This window comes from Syngnathus acus, chromosome 6 (assembly GCF_901709675.1).
Source record: "Syngnathus acus chromosome 6, fSynAcu1.2, whole genome shotgun sequence".
NCBI classification, from domain to species: Eukaryota; Metazoa; Chordata; class Actinopteri; order Syngnathiformes; family Syngnathidae; genus Syngnathus; species Syngnathus acus.
Genome location: NC_051092.1, coordinates 8,249,829 through 8,265,826, shown reverse-complemented (window position 1 = coordinate 8,265,826; position 15,998 = coordinate 8,249,829). Strand labels below are relative to the sequence as shown.

Below are 15,998 nucleotides of genomic sequence, written 5' to 3'. Positions count from 1 at the left end.
TCAGGGTGGCCAACGTTGCTAATGTTAAATCGTACTTTTGCGCAAAAAGTCTATTTGTAAAGCTCTGCATATTGCGCCATTAGTGGGCATCGCCATATTCCACAGAGGTGGATCAGTCTGGGAGTGGGGATTACCATGTCCAGGGAATGCAAGGGTCCCAGGGATTGTGCTCATAAAATCAGAGATTAATTCTCCTCTCCCCTCCCCTCCACATTTTATATATTTGTCTATTTTATACATGTGTGTGGGTCTTTTTGGCCAGGATTTTCGTTAGTAGAGTTAGTAGGTGGGGGCTTAGTTTCGGGGTGGGTCTGTGCCGGCAGACGTCAGGATGAGACAATTCAGGTGGTCTCTTGCAGTGACTTGTTCTGTGGCCTGATCTGAGTGGACTTCTGCTCTGTGGATGATCAGGAAGAGCCATTGGACAGCTAAGAGCTACCAGTACATCGATGCTGGTCACAGCCAACAGCCATACTTGGGACCCCATCATCGGCTACTCTACTTTTTTCCGTTGCATGGAGCGGGCGTGATTTTACAGAGACTTAATCGCTATTTGAATACCAAAGCTGGAGAAGTGACCCCGGTTAATGTACGTATATAGCTTTGAGTGCAACTCCACCTGAAATGAAGTAAGTCCATTTAGCATTTACACATTCAGAAAGGTCAAGAATAAGTGCTGTCCTTTTGAGCTTTAATGTTGAGGAGCTTTCACCGCACAGGCAACTGATTTATTCAGATCATCATTAATCTATTCTTGGCTTCATTGCCATGTACAATTAATCAGACTAAGATCTCAGATGAGATTAATTGGTTCATCCATCTGAGACCTTCCCTCCTGTGTAATTGTGTATGTGTGCGCGCAAGGCTGTGTGTGTGCGCACGCGCAAATCTGCACCTGTGCACCTGTGCATAACATAACTGATTTATGAGCTTCTGTGAATGGCTAATAATACCCAAGACATATTTATTTACGACATCATTAAATGATTGTTTTAGAACTGTACTGACCTAGACTATATCATGTTAAGATTTATTTAGGTTTTCCAAATTTCCTTTCTGCCAAACTTCATATCAATCATAATGTTTGAATAATAATACACATAATAATATTAATAACGTAATCCGTATATATGTTATCTTAATTATAATAGCATATATATACAGAAAGGGGAGAAAGATTATATCAGCATTATTATTATTATTATTATTAATATTATTACTATTATTATATATCTGGGAATACATGGAAAGTAATTTGTCAATAATTTAAGATGTGCTAAACAATACTGAATGCAGCAGAAACCTCTGCAATATCTATTCTCTTTGACATCTTGACCAAAATAATTTTATCCTCGCAGTCCATTTCAAGTGTACTAAATACAGAGCGAGTTAGAAGGCTCTGGAACACATATGTCAAACCTTAAAGCTTGCAGATCAGATCCAGCCTATCACGTATTTTATGTAGCCTGCGAAACTAAATCAAGTGTGTCAAAATCCATGAATCTTGTTAAAATATTTACAACAATTGTTGTATGTAATCATTAATATCTTTGAGATATTGCAAGCATTTTCTTTTTACAAAACCCTTTTTAAATGTAATGTAATAATAAAGGTTAGTCGAGTAACTTGAACAATAGCTGAACAAGATTAGATTTCAAAACTAATTACCCATCAATTTGTAGGGTATATGTAAGAAGATGAGTGTGGCTGGTGACAAAAATGAACTCGGCAGCCCTGGTCAAGATGCTAGGAGTTTTTAGAATTTAGGTATGAATTTAACAAAACTATTAGACCCACCACATTCAAATGGTAAAAAATATGATACTTTCCATGACAACACCACCCATTTCAGATGAGAAACGTATCCAACAAATCTTATTAAAAGCATTTCAAAATTATTCTTTTTTTGCAAGTTCATGCTGTCATGTGTCTTGGTGAGAAGGGTCCTAATGAGTCTCATGACAGAATAATATCCGACCTCCATGACATTTAACATGTGCTTCCTCTCACCTCACTGCTAAAAATAATGTCATCAGAAGGGAAATGCAAAATAGACTAATGAACTCCTCATCACTCTTATGGGCTGGGATTCTGCAGTATTGCTCATTTTTTCAGCTTCTTTTTTTCACCTATGTTTTTTTGTGCTTTCACTATAATTCAGCTTTTTTGCCAGATGTATGAAACACAAGCCAAGGTGGGGTATAATGGGAATGTTTTGCCGTCTGTTTGCATGTTCATTCTGTATTTCACACGTCACTTTGAAGTTAATAAGAGAAGATCGCAACGCTCCATCTGTGTGCCTGGAAGCTGCCCAGGTGGTCTTCCTATAGTTGATCTCACAGCAATACACAAAGCTTGAGGAGATGGGTTCGCTTGTGTGTTTGAGTGTGTGCGTGTGAGCTCGTCCGTGTTTGTGTGTTCGTATAATAATTAGAAACTACAGCACAGTAGCCAAGAACGACCAAGTCCAACCGCGAATAGCAAATTTCTGTGAATTGGCGCTCACCTTAATTAGCTTGAATATCACATAAGCCATACCTGAATACAAGGCGCACCAGTTAAAATCATTTTGATGATAATTTGGAACATGTATTTGGGAGTTCACGGTACCTTGGCAGACCTCCCCAAAATCTTTTAGATTGTGAGGGAGTATCTGGCAATGTACCAACCCATTACAGAGTATTTCATCACCATTAAAATGAACAGTTGACGGGAACATAATTTATAAGTACTTCATTTCATAGATAAGAATACACCTAAATCTCAATTTTACTCGCTTCAATCCTACGCGACTTTCTGTCTAATGCGGTTTGGTCATGGACCCGAGTTTTTTTGGTCATAAATACATTTTTATGAGCTTTGTTTGCTTTGGCCAGGTATTCTCTCCACCCAGCCACTCATGAGTCATGAGTTCTCTTTTAATAAAATGTCGGACTTTGATAGGTGTGGAGCAAACGGACCTCTTCGACTGCCTAACAACATGCCTGACCTAAATTAACGTAACAAAGGACCCCTTCGGCTGCCTAAAAGCATGCCTTTCTAAACAAATAAAACTCTATACAATGCTATATTTTTTCTATATATTTCTATAGAGTCAGGGTTAACGCGATTCCCAAATTCTGGTCCCCAAAGTCTGTGTAAAATTGAGATATAGGTGTATGACATTTACTGCACAGTGGGGGTGAGTACAAGGACAACAAAATAATAATGTTATTCGCTGAGACTTTTATTTCGGCCCTGACCCTCGCAGTGAGATCAAATGTCAGTCACATCATTTCTTCTCTGCTGTTTGTCCCTGCTGACATTGCCATGGGATTTTTGCAGATGAGTGGCAACATCTGTAGCCTTATTTCTGTATACAAGTGCACTTGCGCTCAGCAGAAAAATTGGCAAATCTTCATTTATGTGCCAGGGAAAGTCTACTTAAGTGTGTTTGCAAATTCGCCATCTGTCCCTCACTGGGCATACTGGCAGACCAATGGCGTTTTCAATAACACACTCTGTTTGTCCATGTGTGCCATGCAATTTGCTGGCAACCAGTTCAGGGTGTCCCTTGCCTATTGCCCTGGGACCCTTGTGAGGATAAGCGGTTGGTTGGATGGATGGATTATAATTTTTATTATCATCATCTTTAATATACAGGGTGTCCCTGAAATGTTGACATTCTTTTGTAATAACCACCAAATTGTACTGAATATAAAGGAACAGATCAAGATCTGTTCTATGTACCTTATCTTTTCCTGCTAGCATTGAAGAATCCCGTCAGAGAATCACTTCCACACTGGAAAATGTTAACGGAGAAATGCTACGATGAGTTTTGCAAAGTCTAGGCAAGTATCAAAAGAAAGATACTTCCACCCGTGCATACAATTAGACTGCACTTTGCACTAGATGTGAAAATACTATCCAAAGAATTTTCTATTTTCTGTCAAACTCAGAATTTTTTTTTCTATTTTCCACAGTCTTTCTTTCTTTGAAAAAAGTACCGTAATTTTCGGACTATAAGTCGCGGTTTTTTTTCATAGTTTGGGTGGGGGGGCGACTTATACTCAGGAGCGATTTATATACATATATATGGTTTTTTTCACTTTTTTGGGCATTTTATGGCTGGTGCGACTTATACTCCGGTGCGACTTATAGTCCGAAAATTACGGTAGCTGTATAAAATGAAAGTGCAGGAAAACGCATTGTTCTTCCTCCACTAATTATTTATCATTTAATTAATAAGCCTGTGTGACTAATTTCCCTCATCGTACAATCGTATTTGAGGTTTAGCTCGGCGGTTCAAACTATACTGTCATGAAATCATCTGTGGAAATTGAATGGAAAAGAAAGTACTTTGACTCTCTTCTCCCATGACTAAAATCAAGTGACATACAAAATTTGGTGTCACTTCCTCAAAGGACACTGTAAACGCACATTCACTATTAAACATTGACCAAAAAAATACACATTGTCAAGTACGTTATTGATTCAATGTATTTTGTAATACAGTGATACTGCAAAACAAACATTTTGGAGGAGGGTTGTTCTTTTTTCCAGAACTAGGTCTCCTCTGAATACAGTTTAAATAACATTGTCACCGATGGCTGAACTGCTGCAATGGATCACATTCATCTATTACGAAATGCCACACTAGAGAGCATTAAGAAACTGCTTTTAATAAACTGACTCAAGTGTTTTAAGCATCATCTCAAGAGGCTGCAACTTCATACCAGATTGTTGTCAGCTTCCATCTGCTGGCTGCCATCGCAACCATAAAGGGTAATAGGGAGATGACAACTCAACAGTTGCTGTTTTCTTCCTAGATATATTGAGATTTTTAGAGATATCCAGAACAAGCTTTAGTGTGAGTTTTTAGTCCAATGCATTGCTTAACCTTTTGTCGTATCTGTGTTTCACAGTGCCAACAGTATGCCTAAACAAGTGGAGGTGAGGATGCACGAGAGTCACCTGGAGCCAATCGAGGCCCGGCCTCAGTCCAAATGTGCCAATCTCTGCTCCAAGTTGTTCAAGAACCTTCTGCTCACACTCACCGTCCTTGGTCAGTATTGAGGATGTTTTTTCCTTGTCTTGTCTTATGCTTAAGAGCTTTCCGTTCCATTAGTTTCATGAAATCAGAGCAACCATTGCACTGGTTAGATGTACCAGACAGTGAGATGTCCGTACCTTCCTCCCATCCTTGGTACCTGTTGCAATTATAAGCATCCAAACACTCTCTGGTGGTGCACAAATGTTGTTGTGAGTAGTACAGACTCACTGCAACAGGGATTTGTCTTGACACGAAGAAAAAGGCATGCCCTGATTCAAGAAGGTCGGGCCCGCAGCCACACATGGCATGATAGTCCTTGACGACTATGTAGCCAGTCTCATGCCACCTTTACGAACGAATATATGGAAGCCTAATGGAGGTATAAAATGTCTAAGTGCATAATGTGATTATTTGCGCATGTATCCCACTTGGATGCGGAGGTGGCAGTCATAAGTCAAAGGTTAGAATTCTTAAGTCATAAGATATTACTTGACGAAAAATAATGTAAGCTAATTATTTATACTGTGACTATCCTCCAGTTTACATATGTTATGTGATAATAGTGAAGAGTTCTAAATGCCATTGGTTAATAAAGCTGTGGTTGTGTAAAAGTCAAGCCCGCATTTGGATAAGAAGCACTATAAACTATGCGCACAGCCATTGTGTGCTCAGTTCTTCTCAATTACTGTCTCCAAGTCTAAGTCAAGTCGAGTCTGTTATCAGTTTTTGTATCAAGTCCTTCACCTCTGCTTGGCAGTACGCTCGCGACCTGAATCAGATTGCAGTATCATTGATAACATTAGGGAACACAATTTAGTTAGAGTTAGATCTGCTAGCTGTTTTGGACTAATTTTAGGGTGCAGAATCTAAAACTGACCTCAATTTGTTTAACCATGCCAAGTTGATAAAAAATAAAAACGTTGAGAAAGAAAGTTTACTTGTAAGAAAAATAATCGACTGCAATTTTGGCATCAGCATATAGTTTTACTTTTAATCAGCATAAAAATCAAACTCACTACATTTAAAAAAAAAAAATGCTCCCCCAGTGTAATGTGTCGCAAGGCTCATGAAAGCCTGAATGGGGATCCTGTAAATGTGCCAAACAGAAGGCACAGGAAATCAAATGCCATCCAAAAACATTTGCACGTCAGGAGTCCACGGGACATCGCTACACTGGAAGATGGATTGAGGACAGTTTACAAAAGATGGGAGGCTTTTCCTTCCAGTGTGTTATAAAACATCCACTTGGGCAGTGTGATCTTTGGCAGTAGAAGTTGAAAAGGAGGAAGTACGGCACTGGGCTGGGTCGTTTGTGTCTTGGTGAGCAAGGAAGACCCAACAGCCAAACACCAGCGGTAGCAGACCGGGCACATACAAATTCCCCTGTTTTCAAACTGGTAGTTATGTGATGTGGGTCATAAAAAAAGGAAACAATTGCTTGGAATGGAATAAAATTATTCTGTTGTTGTATGTCATCCGAAAGACACTTGCCTTCAAGACGATCTCAACCAACCACCAGAAATTGACTTGCTTTTTATTGCTATGCCTCTTGACACCCCAGGCTGTGGTTGCCGAGGTAACAGTGTTGCGTATGTCCCATTATACTCGCCAGTCAGCCAACATCATTCTCCCTTTAGAAGAAGTGCCAACAATGTCATTAGTTTAACTCTTGCCTGTCAGTGGCTTTCTTTTGCCCCCATTGTGTGCTCATCGTAGCTTGTCACATCTTGTGATTGCCGCTTGACAATGACTTGTACAAATGGTTCTTTCTGGAGGAAAATATCGTTCATTTTTTTATTTATAGTCTGAGATAGCTTAACCGAATGAGAACTTTAATATGGCTCTCGACAATATTTCGATTGCTCCACTGTCATTTTGCCTGTATAGACATCATCCCTCCTTGTCTGTCAACTTCAGGTGTGATCTTAGGAGCAGTGTCAGGGATGTTGCTTCGTGTTGCCTCCCCAATTCACCCAGACATAATCATGGTCATTGCCTTTCCTGGAGATATCCTCATGAGAATGCTGAAGATGTTGATCCTGCCTCTTATCATCTCCAGTTTAATCACAGGTATGTCGAATATACACTCTAGTGCACTGTTGAAATTTGATTACACACTGTACATGATCTATTTCAGAACTGGTTCTAGGTAGTTTTGTCAGGAGATGTGTCATTTATAATCTTTTGTGGTTACAGTCCACCAGTGCACTATAACATCATGTAAATGCTTTCAAATATATTTTCCTACTCTCATATACTAGCTAAACAGGGTAGCTAAATAGTGTACACCAAGACGTGTGTTCAAAATGTAAATTTAGAGATATAGTTCAAGTTGAAATTAGATTGTGCACATCCAGCTACTGTTGTGGCTGCTAAGTATACGCTGATGCTATTAGATGGATCAAAAATAAGAAAATATAGCATCTTTATGTGCATGACAAGCCAAAGGGGATTCAACTTTCATGTTTTAGGCATGAAAAGGTGAGCACACATAATGTCTTTCTCTGGTTGCAGGATTGGCTGGTTTGGATGCCAAATCTAGTGGTCGTCTGGGTACCAGAGCAATGGTCTACTACATGACCACCACTATTATCGCTGCCATCTTGGGAGTCATCCTGGTGTTGGTCATCCACCCTGGAAACCCCAAACTGAAGGAGAATCTTGGAGAGGGACAGAAGAATGATGACGTGTCCAGTTTGGATGCCTTCTTTGATCTGATCCGGAACCTGTTCCCAGAGAACCTGGTGCAGGCTTGTTTCCAACAGGTAAGGAAACAATGTCGAGAAACACAAACATCCAACCACCCAGGTTTTCTGCAAATCCTTTCCAGCATTTTGGGTGAGCTGGAGCGTATCTCAGCTGACTTTGGGTGAGAGGCAATAGAGAAACACAAACATCAGTGCTGATATTAGATTGATTTCCCATTCGTTCCCTCAGAAAAAAAACCCGACAGGATATCAAAGATATCAATTGGAACAGCCGTGTGGAAGCCACTTTGAAGTAAAGTAGTGGAAAATAACAGTTACATTTTTACTATGAAAAAAAGACCAACCACATATTAGGTAGGCTGCAAAATGGGAACAATACAGAACCCTCTTTTACTGTTTTTTTCCTCCAATTTCAGAAAGCTCATAAAGGGCCAACAAAAATCACTTGTAATTCTTCTCAAATGAAATTGTAGCTATTCTGTATGCATGTAATTTAGAGAATGCTATTTTTCCTGCCACTCTGCCAGAGAGAATTCATGCCTTACAGTCTTGATGAAAGCTTTGTGCACCTGCATAGAGAAGTGACAGTCACAGGAAGTTAGATGAACACACATTAAAGGAATTAGTCCTTAAAAGAGCCATTTGAACATATAGTATGTATTAAATGTGAAATACATTTTCAAAATAAAACAAAAAAAAAGAGACAAATGAGTGAGAAAATGTATGTACTGTATGTACATTTTTCATACAGTATCATGCAGATTTATCGCTGAACGTTGAATTTCCACCTCAGATCCAGACGGTGACAAAGAAGGTGGAAGTGGTTATCGAGGAAGATGTCAATGCCACCACTATGGAGGGCCTGTTGGCAAATATTACCAAGGAACCTCAATTTGTCACTAAAAAGTCCCTGCAGTTCAAGAGTGGAATGAATGTCCTGGGTCCGTATCAAGTTACAAAGTCTGACAGAGATAAAATGGTTTCGTCTGAGTTCAATTCCATCACCTGTCCACTTTCATTGTCAAGGCTTGACGTTTGTGTGACTTTCCCCTCACAGGTCTGATTGGTTTCTTTATTGCATTTGGCATCTGCATGGGCAAGATGGGAGAGAGGGCCAGATTGATGATTGAGTTTTTCAACATTCTCAATGAGATTGTAATGAAACTTGTCATCATGATCATGTGGTTAGTATTAGAAAACCAATCCTCTTAACTTTTATTTGAACTATTATGGTGCCTGCTTCCACTGTCTTCTTCAAACAGTGTTGAAACAATTTTGGTTGTCTTATAAACAAAGCCAGGTTATATTATGCATGCATCTAAGCTTTGTTTACTTTTGCCAGGTATTCTCCCTTTGGTATCGCCTGCCTGATCTGTGGTAAGATCATCTCCATAAAGGACTTGGAAGTGGTGGCCAGGCAACTGGGAATGTATATGGTCACTGTGATTGTTGGCCTCATCATTCATGGGGCAATCTTCCTGCCAAGTATCTATTTTATAATCGTCAGGAAAAACCCTTTCAAATTCTTCTTGGGTATCTTCCAGGCCTGGATCACTGCCCTGGGCACTGCATCAAGGTCAGTGGTATAAAGACTAAGGTTTTATGCGTTCTTCTTTGTTTTCAATATCCAAACTAATAACCTAAATGTATCATGTTTTTTTTTTTTTTACTCTAAGTGCCGGCACACTGCCTGTTACTTTCCGCTGTCTGGAGGAGAATTTAGGAATTGACAAGAGAGTCACTCGTTTCGTGCTCCCAGTCGGTGCCACCATCAACATGGATGGAACTGCTCTGTATGAGGCTGTGGCTGCCATCTTCATTGCCCAGATGAACGGTGTCCACCTGGACCCCGGTCAGATTGTGACTGTGAGGTCAGAAACCACACAGTGATACAATCTGCCTAACTCTGCTATTCAATAAATGAAGGTAAAAATAAATACATACATCTCATCAGGTAGGTACTACAGATGAATAATATGATTAGAAGGGGAAAAAATGGTAACATATAAAAAAAACAAAAAAAAAATCACAAACATACACCAAAACGATTTCATAGTAAATACTAAATATAGCCTCAGCAATCGTATGTACTATTTGACATCACTTGAGCCACTTGTAATTGAAGCCTTTCATCTTTCTTCTGTGAACTTCCTGACCTGAAGCAGCCACTTTGTTGTGGCTGCTATTCATAGTAGTGCCACTCAAAGTCCTTATGTGAGAGTCATTTTTATATAAGGCTTGTGAAGCAATGATTATATTGCATCTGACTTTTTTTTTCTTTCACTGTCATCCAGTCTCACAGCCACTCTGGCCAGTGTTGGGGCGGCCAGTATTCCCAGTGCTGGACTGGTGACCATGCTCTTGATCTTGACTGCTGTGGGTCTGCCAACACAGGACATCAGTCTGCTAGTTGCTGTTGACTGGCTTCTGTGCGTTTCGTTTGAGTTTTGTATTGATCGCGCACATTGAAACAATACGTTCGCTCAACAGCAATCCAGTAACAGTAAGTCAAAGCTTGCTGATTCTTCTAATGCAAAATGTCTCCTCAGGGATCGGTTCAGGACCTCTGTGAATGTGGTCGGGGACTCGTACGGTGCAGGCATCGTGTACCACATGTCCAAGGCGGAACTTGAAGAGCTGGATGCGCACACGGCTAAATCAGACGACATTGAAATGACAAAGACCCAGTCGTATTACGACGACATGAAGAACCACCACGAAAACAATTCCAACCAGTGCGTCTTAACGCCTACCGCAAATGTTAACAATTCTGTCGTGGTAGATGAGTGCAAGGTACAATTAATGCTTACTGATCTAGAGACTTGTATATAACCGTCACCCTTGTCGCATGCCACTGAGTTGTTGCTTGGCTCGCTTTCAATTCACTGCACTTTTGTATCATACATTTTAACACACTAACTTGATAACTTAAATGATGCATGAGGACAAATGCATGTTTGTACTTCTTTTGGAAGAGCAGCTTTTGTGTTGTAAATGTATGGAAATACAACAACTCCCCCGAAATAAGTTCTAAGACAAATTGTCTCAGCACCTTTGATTCTTTTCTGATGTCTATAACTTGAGGATTGGATCAAAAGGGCCTTCAGTAGGTGATCTAGGATCATTTTTCAGAATTTATCAAAATTCCGACTCCATCCATTTTAATAAGATATTATTCTACTGATTTGTCTCAGTTGCTGCAGACACTTTCTTTGGCTTATGTGCGCAGTATCCCACACGGACCCTTCCATTAATCTAATTATAGCTTCTTTTAATTATTAACAGATTTCCAATGGGTCACCTTTTGCAGGCATTTGAAATCCAAAGAAGGAAAATGTTGCACGTAATTAGCAGCTCATAAATTCCCGAGACACACCTACCACAGACAGGGATTAGTATTTTAGACAAAAGCTATTTTGGCCCATTGTGAGGGTGCATAAAACAGTGCATATTGAGCCCTCTATTCAAATGTGTTTCCCAACAATAGCGGGACACGTATTACATGGATGTACACTAACATGCATACGTCCTATTCATGTATTAAAGAAGGCAAGGTGTTGCCTGGCAACACTGGCACAAGCAATCTGTTCAGAGTGATAATTTACATCACCTCCCCAACAGACCAGAAGCTTGCTATTTCCAGTTTCTTCTCTGTTTCGTTTGGTTATTTTGTTATCAGCTAATAGCATGTCTCACCTTCCGAGTGTGAACATGATATAGCAGGCCTGCAAAATAGCCAAAATGCATTCTGTAGTGTTTGTGTCACTTCTGTGCTACTGTTTTGCATGCATTTAAAAAAAACAATTTATTTTTATGTATTTTTAGTTGTGATTATTATTTTTATTTTTGGTCATCTAAATGTTTGGTCTGTCCCCAGGTCACTCCACTCGTAAGACCACTATATGCATGTTCATCAGCGGCCCTCTGGGAGTTCCAGTCATAGCATTTATATATACGTATTGTTGTTGCTAAAATATTCCAATGTACGACATACATTACTGTGGAACACTAAACAAAAAAGAATACTATATTTAAACACTATTCTGGCTTCATCAGAAGACCATATTTGCAGGACATTAATGACTTTACCTGAATATCACGTGTGTATATTGTCATATTATCCTAATTCCGGTTGAACAGCTAAAAGTTGAACACTCTCTTGGATGCTCGTCATTTTCTGATTTGTTTGGATTTGACAAAGGGTCAATCTTCTGATATTATAAAGTGTTCATTTGAATTCGTGTATTTTAACATCCTTTCAAAGGAAAAAAAAACATGATTGTTCATGTAAAAATGTAAATACAAGTAAAAACTAAAGAATGGCGTATAGTGTGGCTCAGTCATCTAATTTGTTGACATTGTCACATAACTGTAAGAATGTTAGCCACTGTAACCCCCCCCCCCCCCAAAAAGCTGCTGAATCAACATTAATAACAAATCAAAAAGCCAAAGAAAACGTATGCAGTCAGGATTAACCCTTTGAAAATATTCCGAGATCACAAAAGTATAATGTCACATATCATCAATTCAAACTTTTTACAATTTCTGCATAATTCAACTTTAGATGTTCCACAGAAGTACATTTCCATTAATGTTACCTGCCTTTGAGCAATGCAAATCTGTGGCGCCTAGTTGACAAATGAAATTCCTGCTTGGATATCAGTGTTGTGTCTTTTTCTCAGACGTGCTGTTTAGATTTCCATGCTAACTGCTTGCAGGTAACCTCAGCCACAAACGGCTCTGCTGCGGAGTGCACGCTTGTTGAGGAGGAACCATGGAAACATGACTAATGGCAGTGCAGACAGAGATCCCCTGCTTCTGGGCTCCACAAGCTTTCCTTTCTGGTGATGGAAAACAAAAGTGTGAATGAAAAAAAAAATCTCATATGAACACAACTACTAATGTTTATTATGTTGACTAGTTTTCTTTAGTATTAGTCCCTTTAAGGTTCTCTTTGTAACTGTCTCTGACTGATAAATACTACTAATTCACTTAACTGTGAAAAGGCAACAGCGCTACACGCTTCCTGTTAGAGCACAATTATGTCTTTAATATCAGACTCTTGCACAACATAATTCGACGCTGAAGGAGGGAAGGAACATTCAATACGACACACTATTGCCAGCAATACATTCTGCTTCCACTTGAAGCGTCTCAGATGATTATTGTTACTAGAGTAGCGACAACTTCCTCACTTTCCTTCCATTTCAGTGGCATCATAAGCACACCTGCTAAGATCACATTTATTTTTAGTCTCAGAATGACCTTGGCTACATATATACCTATTATTTCTGCCAGAAGTGATGAAAGGGTTTTGGAGCAGGTTATGCTGAGCCTTATAGCACAATATTCACGATGGAGCATTAAAGCACAAATCAAACCATGAAGACAAAACTTTAAGCCACTATGTATGTGTTTTCTTTTTAATTCACTATAATTTAGGAAAGGGATTTTTTTTTTCTTGTTTATGATTAAAAATAAATATATCCCGTGTGTGTGCGTATGTGTGTGAGCATTCAAAAGAATAGCATCTGACAAAGTCAGTTACTGGGACCAAACAGGCAGGACAAATTATACTAGAAAAGTATTGGAACTGCCACAATCAAACAGAGAGCAGTATTCATAGACATAATCTCAAATTCCAATGAAATGTCACATAGAGCATAGCACTGCCCTAAATGATAAAATTACACCAATGACATTAAAGTGAAATTTGGATTGACGATGAAGAATTGACTCATCTGAAGCTATTATGGCACAAACACTTAATGAGCACAAAGCGCATTGCACAAAAAAAGCTAATGAACCATCGAATTCAATTGCCACTAAGCGTCGCGTTGATAATTATTATACATTACCCCAAGTCCAAAAGAAAACAGGAGATTCTCAGGCCTTAATGTCAAAAGAAGACATTTGCAGGAATCCTAATGTTTACTTCTTCACTTGAGCTATTCCCTTTGAGAAATGCCGTCTTAATTGCACATCCAAATCTTGACTATGACAATGTGCAAAGGCTTTTGGCACAAATGTTTTTTAAGTACATTCCAGTTAGTTGGCGGATAAGGTACCTGTGCAAAGGGCCGATTAGTTTTGATGAAACACAGACAGATGAGAGAAAGTGCAGCCAATGGATGTCAGATGGGACTGTTGACATCCACAAACAGAGACAAAGCATAGATATTTATACTCATCTTTGAGGAGCCGCAGAAGATTCTTGTTTTGCCAGATGGACAAAGGCAAACAATTCCTTATTTTTAGCCACCAGAGCCCAAGACTGTTTCAACAAACCCTCAATGCTGCAGCTGAGTGCCCTTATCCATGATTTCACTCAACAGAACATTGGCCACACATTCATTCACTTTTTACCCAAATCAGGTCATTTAGATCTCTCAGACAAGCAGCAAGACAAATGGACGAGTGTGTGTCTTTATTCCGTATGAGTGAGAATTCTGGGATTGTGTTGTTCTCTCCTGTCTTGTTTCACTTCATTTATGCTTGATGACAACCCGCCCTTGAAGAAGTCTGCGTGGCACTGATCAAAAAGGCAGCACAAGCTAACGACATAGTATATATTGAACCACTGGGTTAAGTCGGTCGGGTTCCTGAATTACACGCTCACAATTAATCCATCGTGGTGGGCTTCCATACGCCACAATGCATATACACATTTGCGTATAATGATGTCCATACACACCGTCAAAGTGGCAAAATACTGAACAGCACAATGCTGATGCCCTAACAGGTCCTTCCGTTTTGACCTTTTGGTCTTGTTACTTTCAGGAACAAAGTTTCTCCGCTAAGGAGGCCATGATCACGATCATGATGAGAGTCGGACCACATTTATGTTCAAATTATTTTAGAAGCATGAATAAAATGAAATGAAAACGATTTCTTTTTTGCACCACTATCTTAAAAGCATGATATTTGAAGTGCCTCCTTGCACTTTTGTGTATATATATTATAGTCAACAGTGTTTTGTTGTTGGTGTCGTAATTTGTTTTCATCCTTTTTTTCCCCCTTTGGGGAATGATGAAATGGTTTGTAGGAGGTTTTATTGCTGTTACATTCTAAATGTAATCCTCTAGAAGATATATCATCTATGTCCTGAGTAGAGCTAGATTAGACAAAATGGATAGGCAGGAAATTGTGTATTAAATTGCTTGTTTATTCTTTTTTTTTATTCTCTAATAATTAGGTGCTTTACTTATCTGTCACTCAACAATATACAGTATAAATATCTTTTTTTGTATCTAATGTAAGCCTTTTGAATGTTTGTTCCATGACAATATAAGCAGTGTTCATTCATTGTCATTGTACATAAATAGATATATAAATGTTCTGACCCATGACAATGGTAAATATCCTCAAGCGACATTTTTATGAGGGCAGAGGGTGGGAAAAAAAGAAAGCCATGAACACGAGAAAGCAAGAGAAGGAGTTGTTTTTAAAAAGGGGCCAACATAACTTCATATGGTGGAAACTATGAGAAAAGAGGCAGACAAGAAAATGTTGTCCGTACGTAGGCTAGGGTGAAGAATTAAATGGCGCCAAGTAGTTAAGTGAATAATTTGAACACATTTGCAAACATCACTCCACAATTTTGAGCAACATTCCTCAGGTGAATCATTGTGTCTGTTTACTGGCGAGGACTGGCCTTTTCTCATATACAGTATGGCATCATGTAAAACCGGATGCTTTGATAGTAACATATCATGTATCTATAGATTGCTTTCAGGTTCTTTGTTAAAGTGCCACACCTCGTATAGTGAGACTGTCACGCCACCGCCTACAAATCCCATAGTAAACCTGCCTTTACCCGCTTGCCTTCTTTCACTTTCTACGCAAATGCACAATATGCACAAAAACCCACCTGGAACTTGCTGAAACCTAAAAAGGAAACAATATTGCTAGTAAATATATCTCCACTCTTTTCTACTGAAACATGTCTTTTTCGAAAGTAACATCCATGGAATTATAATAACTTTACTTTTCTGGGCATTCCCTGCTTTGTCAAGTGTTTGCTTTTATTTTGATGTAAAGGCAGAAAGTTCATGTGAGGGTGACATTGAGAAAAAGGGAAAACAAAGTATATGAATCATTTCCTTATGGTGGTATACATAAAAAAAATATCTGTTTCTACATATCTAAATGTGTTGTACCTTTGGTGTACATATACAAATATAACTAATAAATGTTGATTCATAACTAACACTGACTGTTTATTTTATGCTATTGCTTCATCATCAATTATACAAGAC

The 15,998-nt window shown here is 39.0% G+C and overlaps 1 protein-coding gene across 1 annotated transcript; it reads left to right on the top strand.

Annotated features, from left to right (window-relative positions):
- Positions 1 to 336: 336 nt before the first annotated feature.
- slc1a2b (solute carrier family 1 member 2b) lies at positions 337 to 15,949 on the top strand. Its single transcript, XM_037255252.1, has 11 exons — positions 337 to 629; positions 4,905 to 5,044; positions 6,950 to 7,102; positions 7,547 to 7,797; positions 8,534 to 8,681; positions 8,798 to 8,924; positions 9,083 to 9,316; positions 9,417 to 9,611; positions 10,035 to 10,169; positions 10,290 to 10,533; positions 12,459 to 15,949. The coding sequence occupies exons 1-11, from the start codon at positions 625 to 627 to the stop codon at positions 12,528 to 12,530; spliced, it is 1,704 nt and encodes a 567-aa protein (XP_037111147.1). The 5' UTR covers positions 337 to 624; the 3' UTR covers positions 12,531 to 15,949.
- The last annotated feature ends 49 nt before the right edge of the window (positions 15,950 to 15,998 follow it).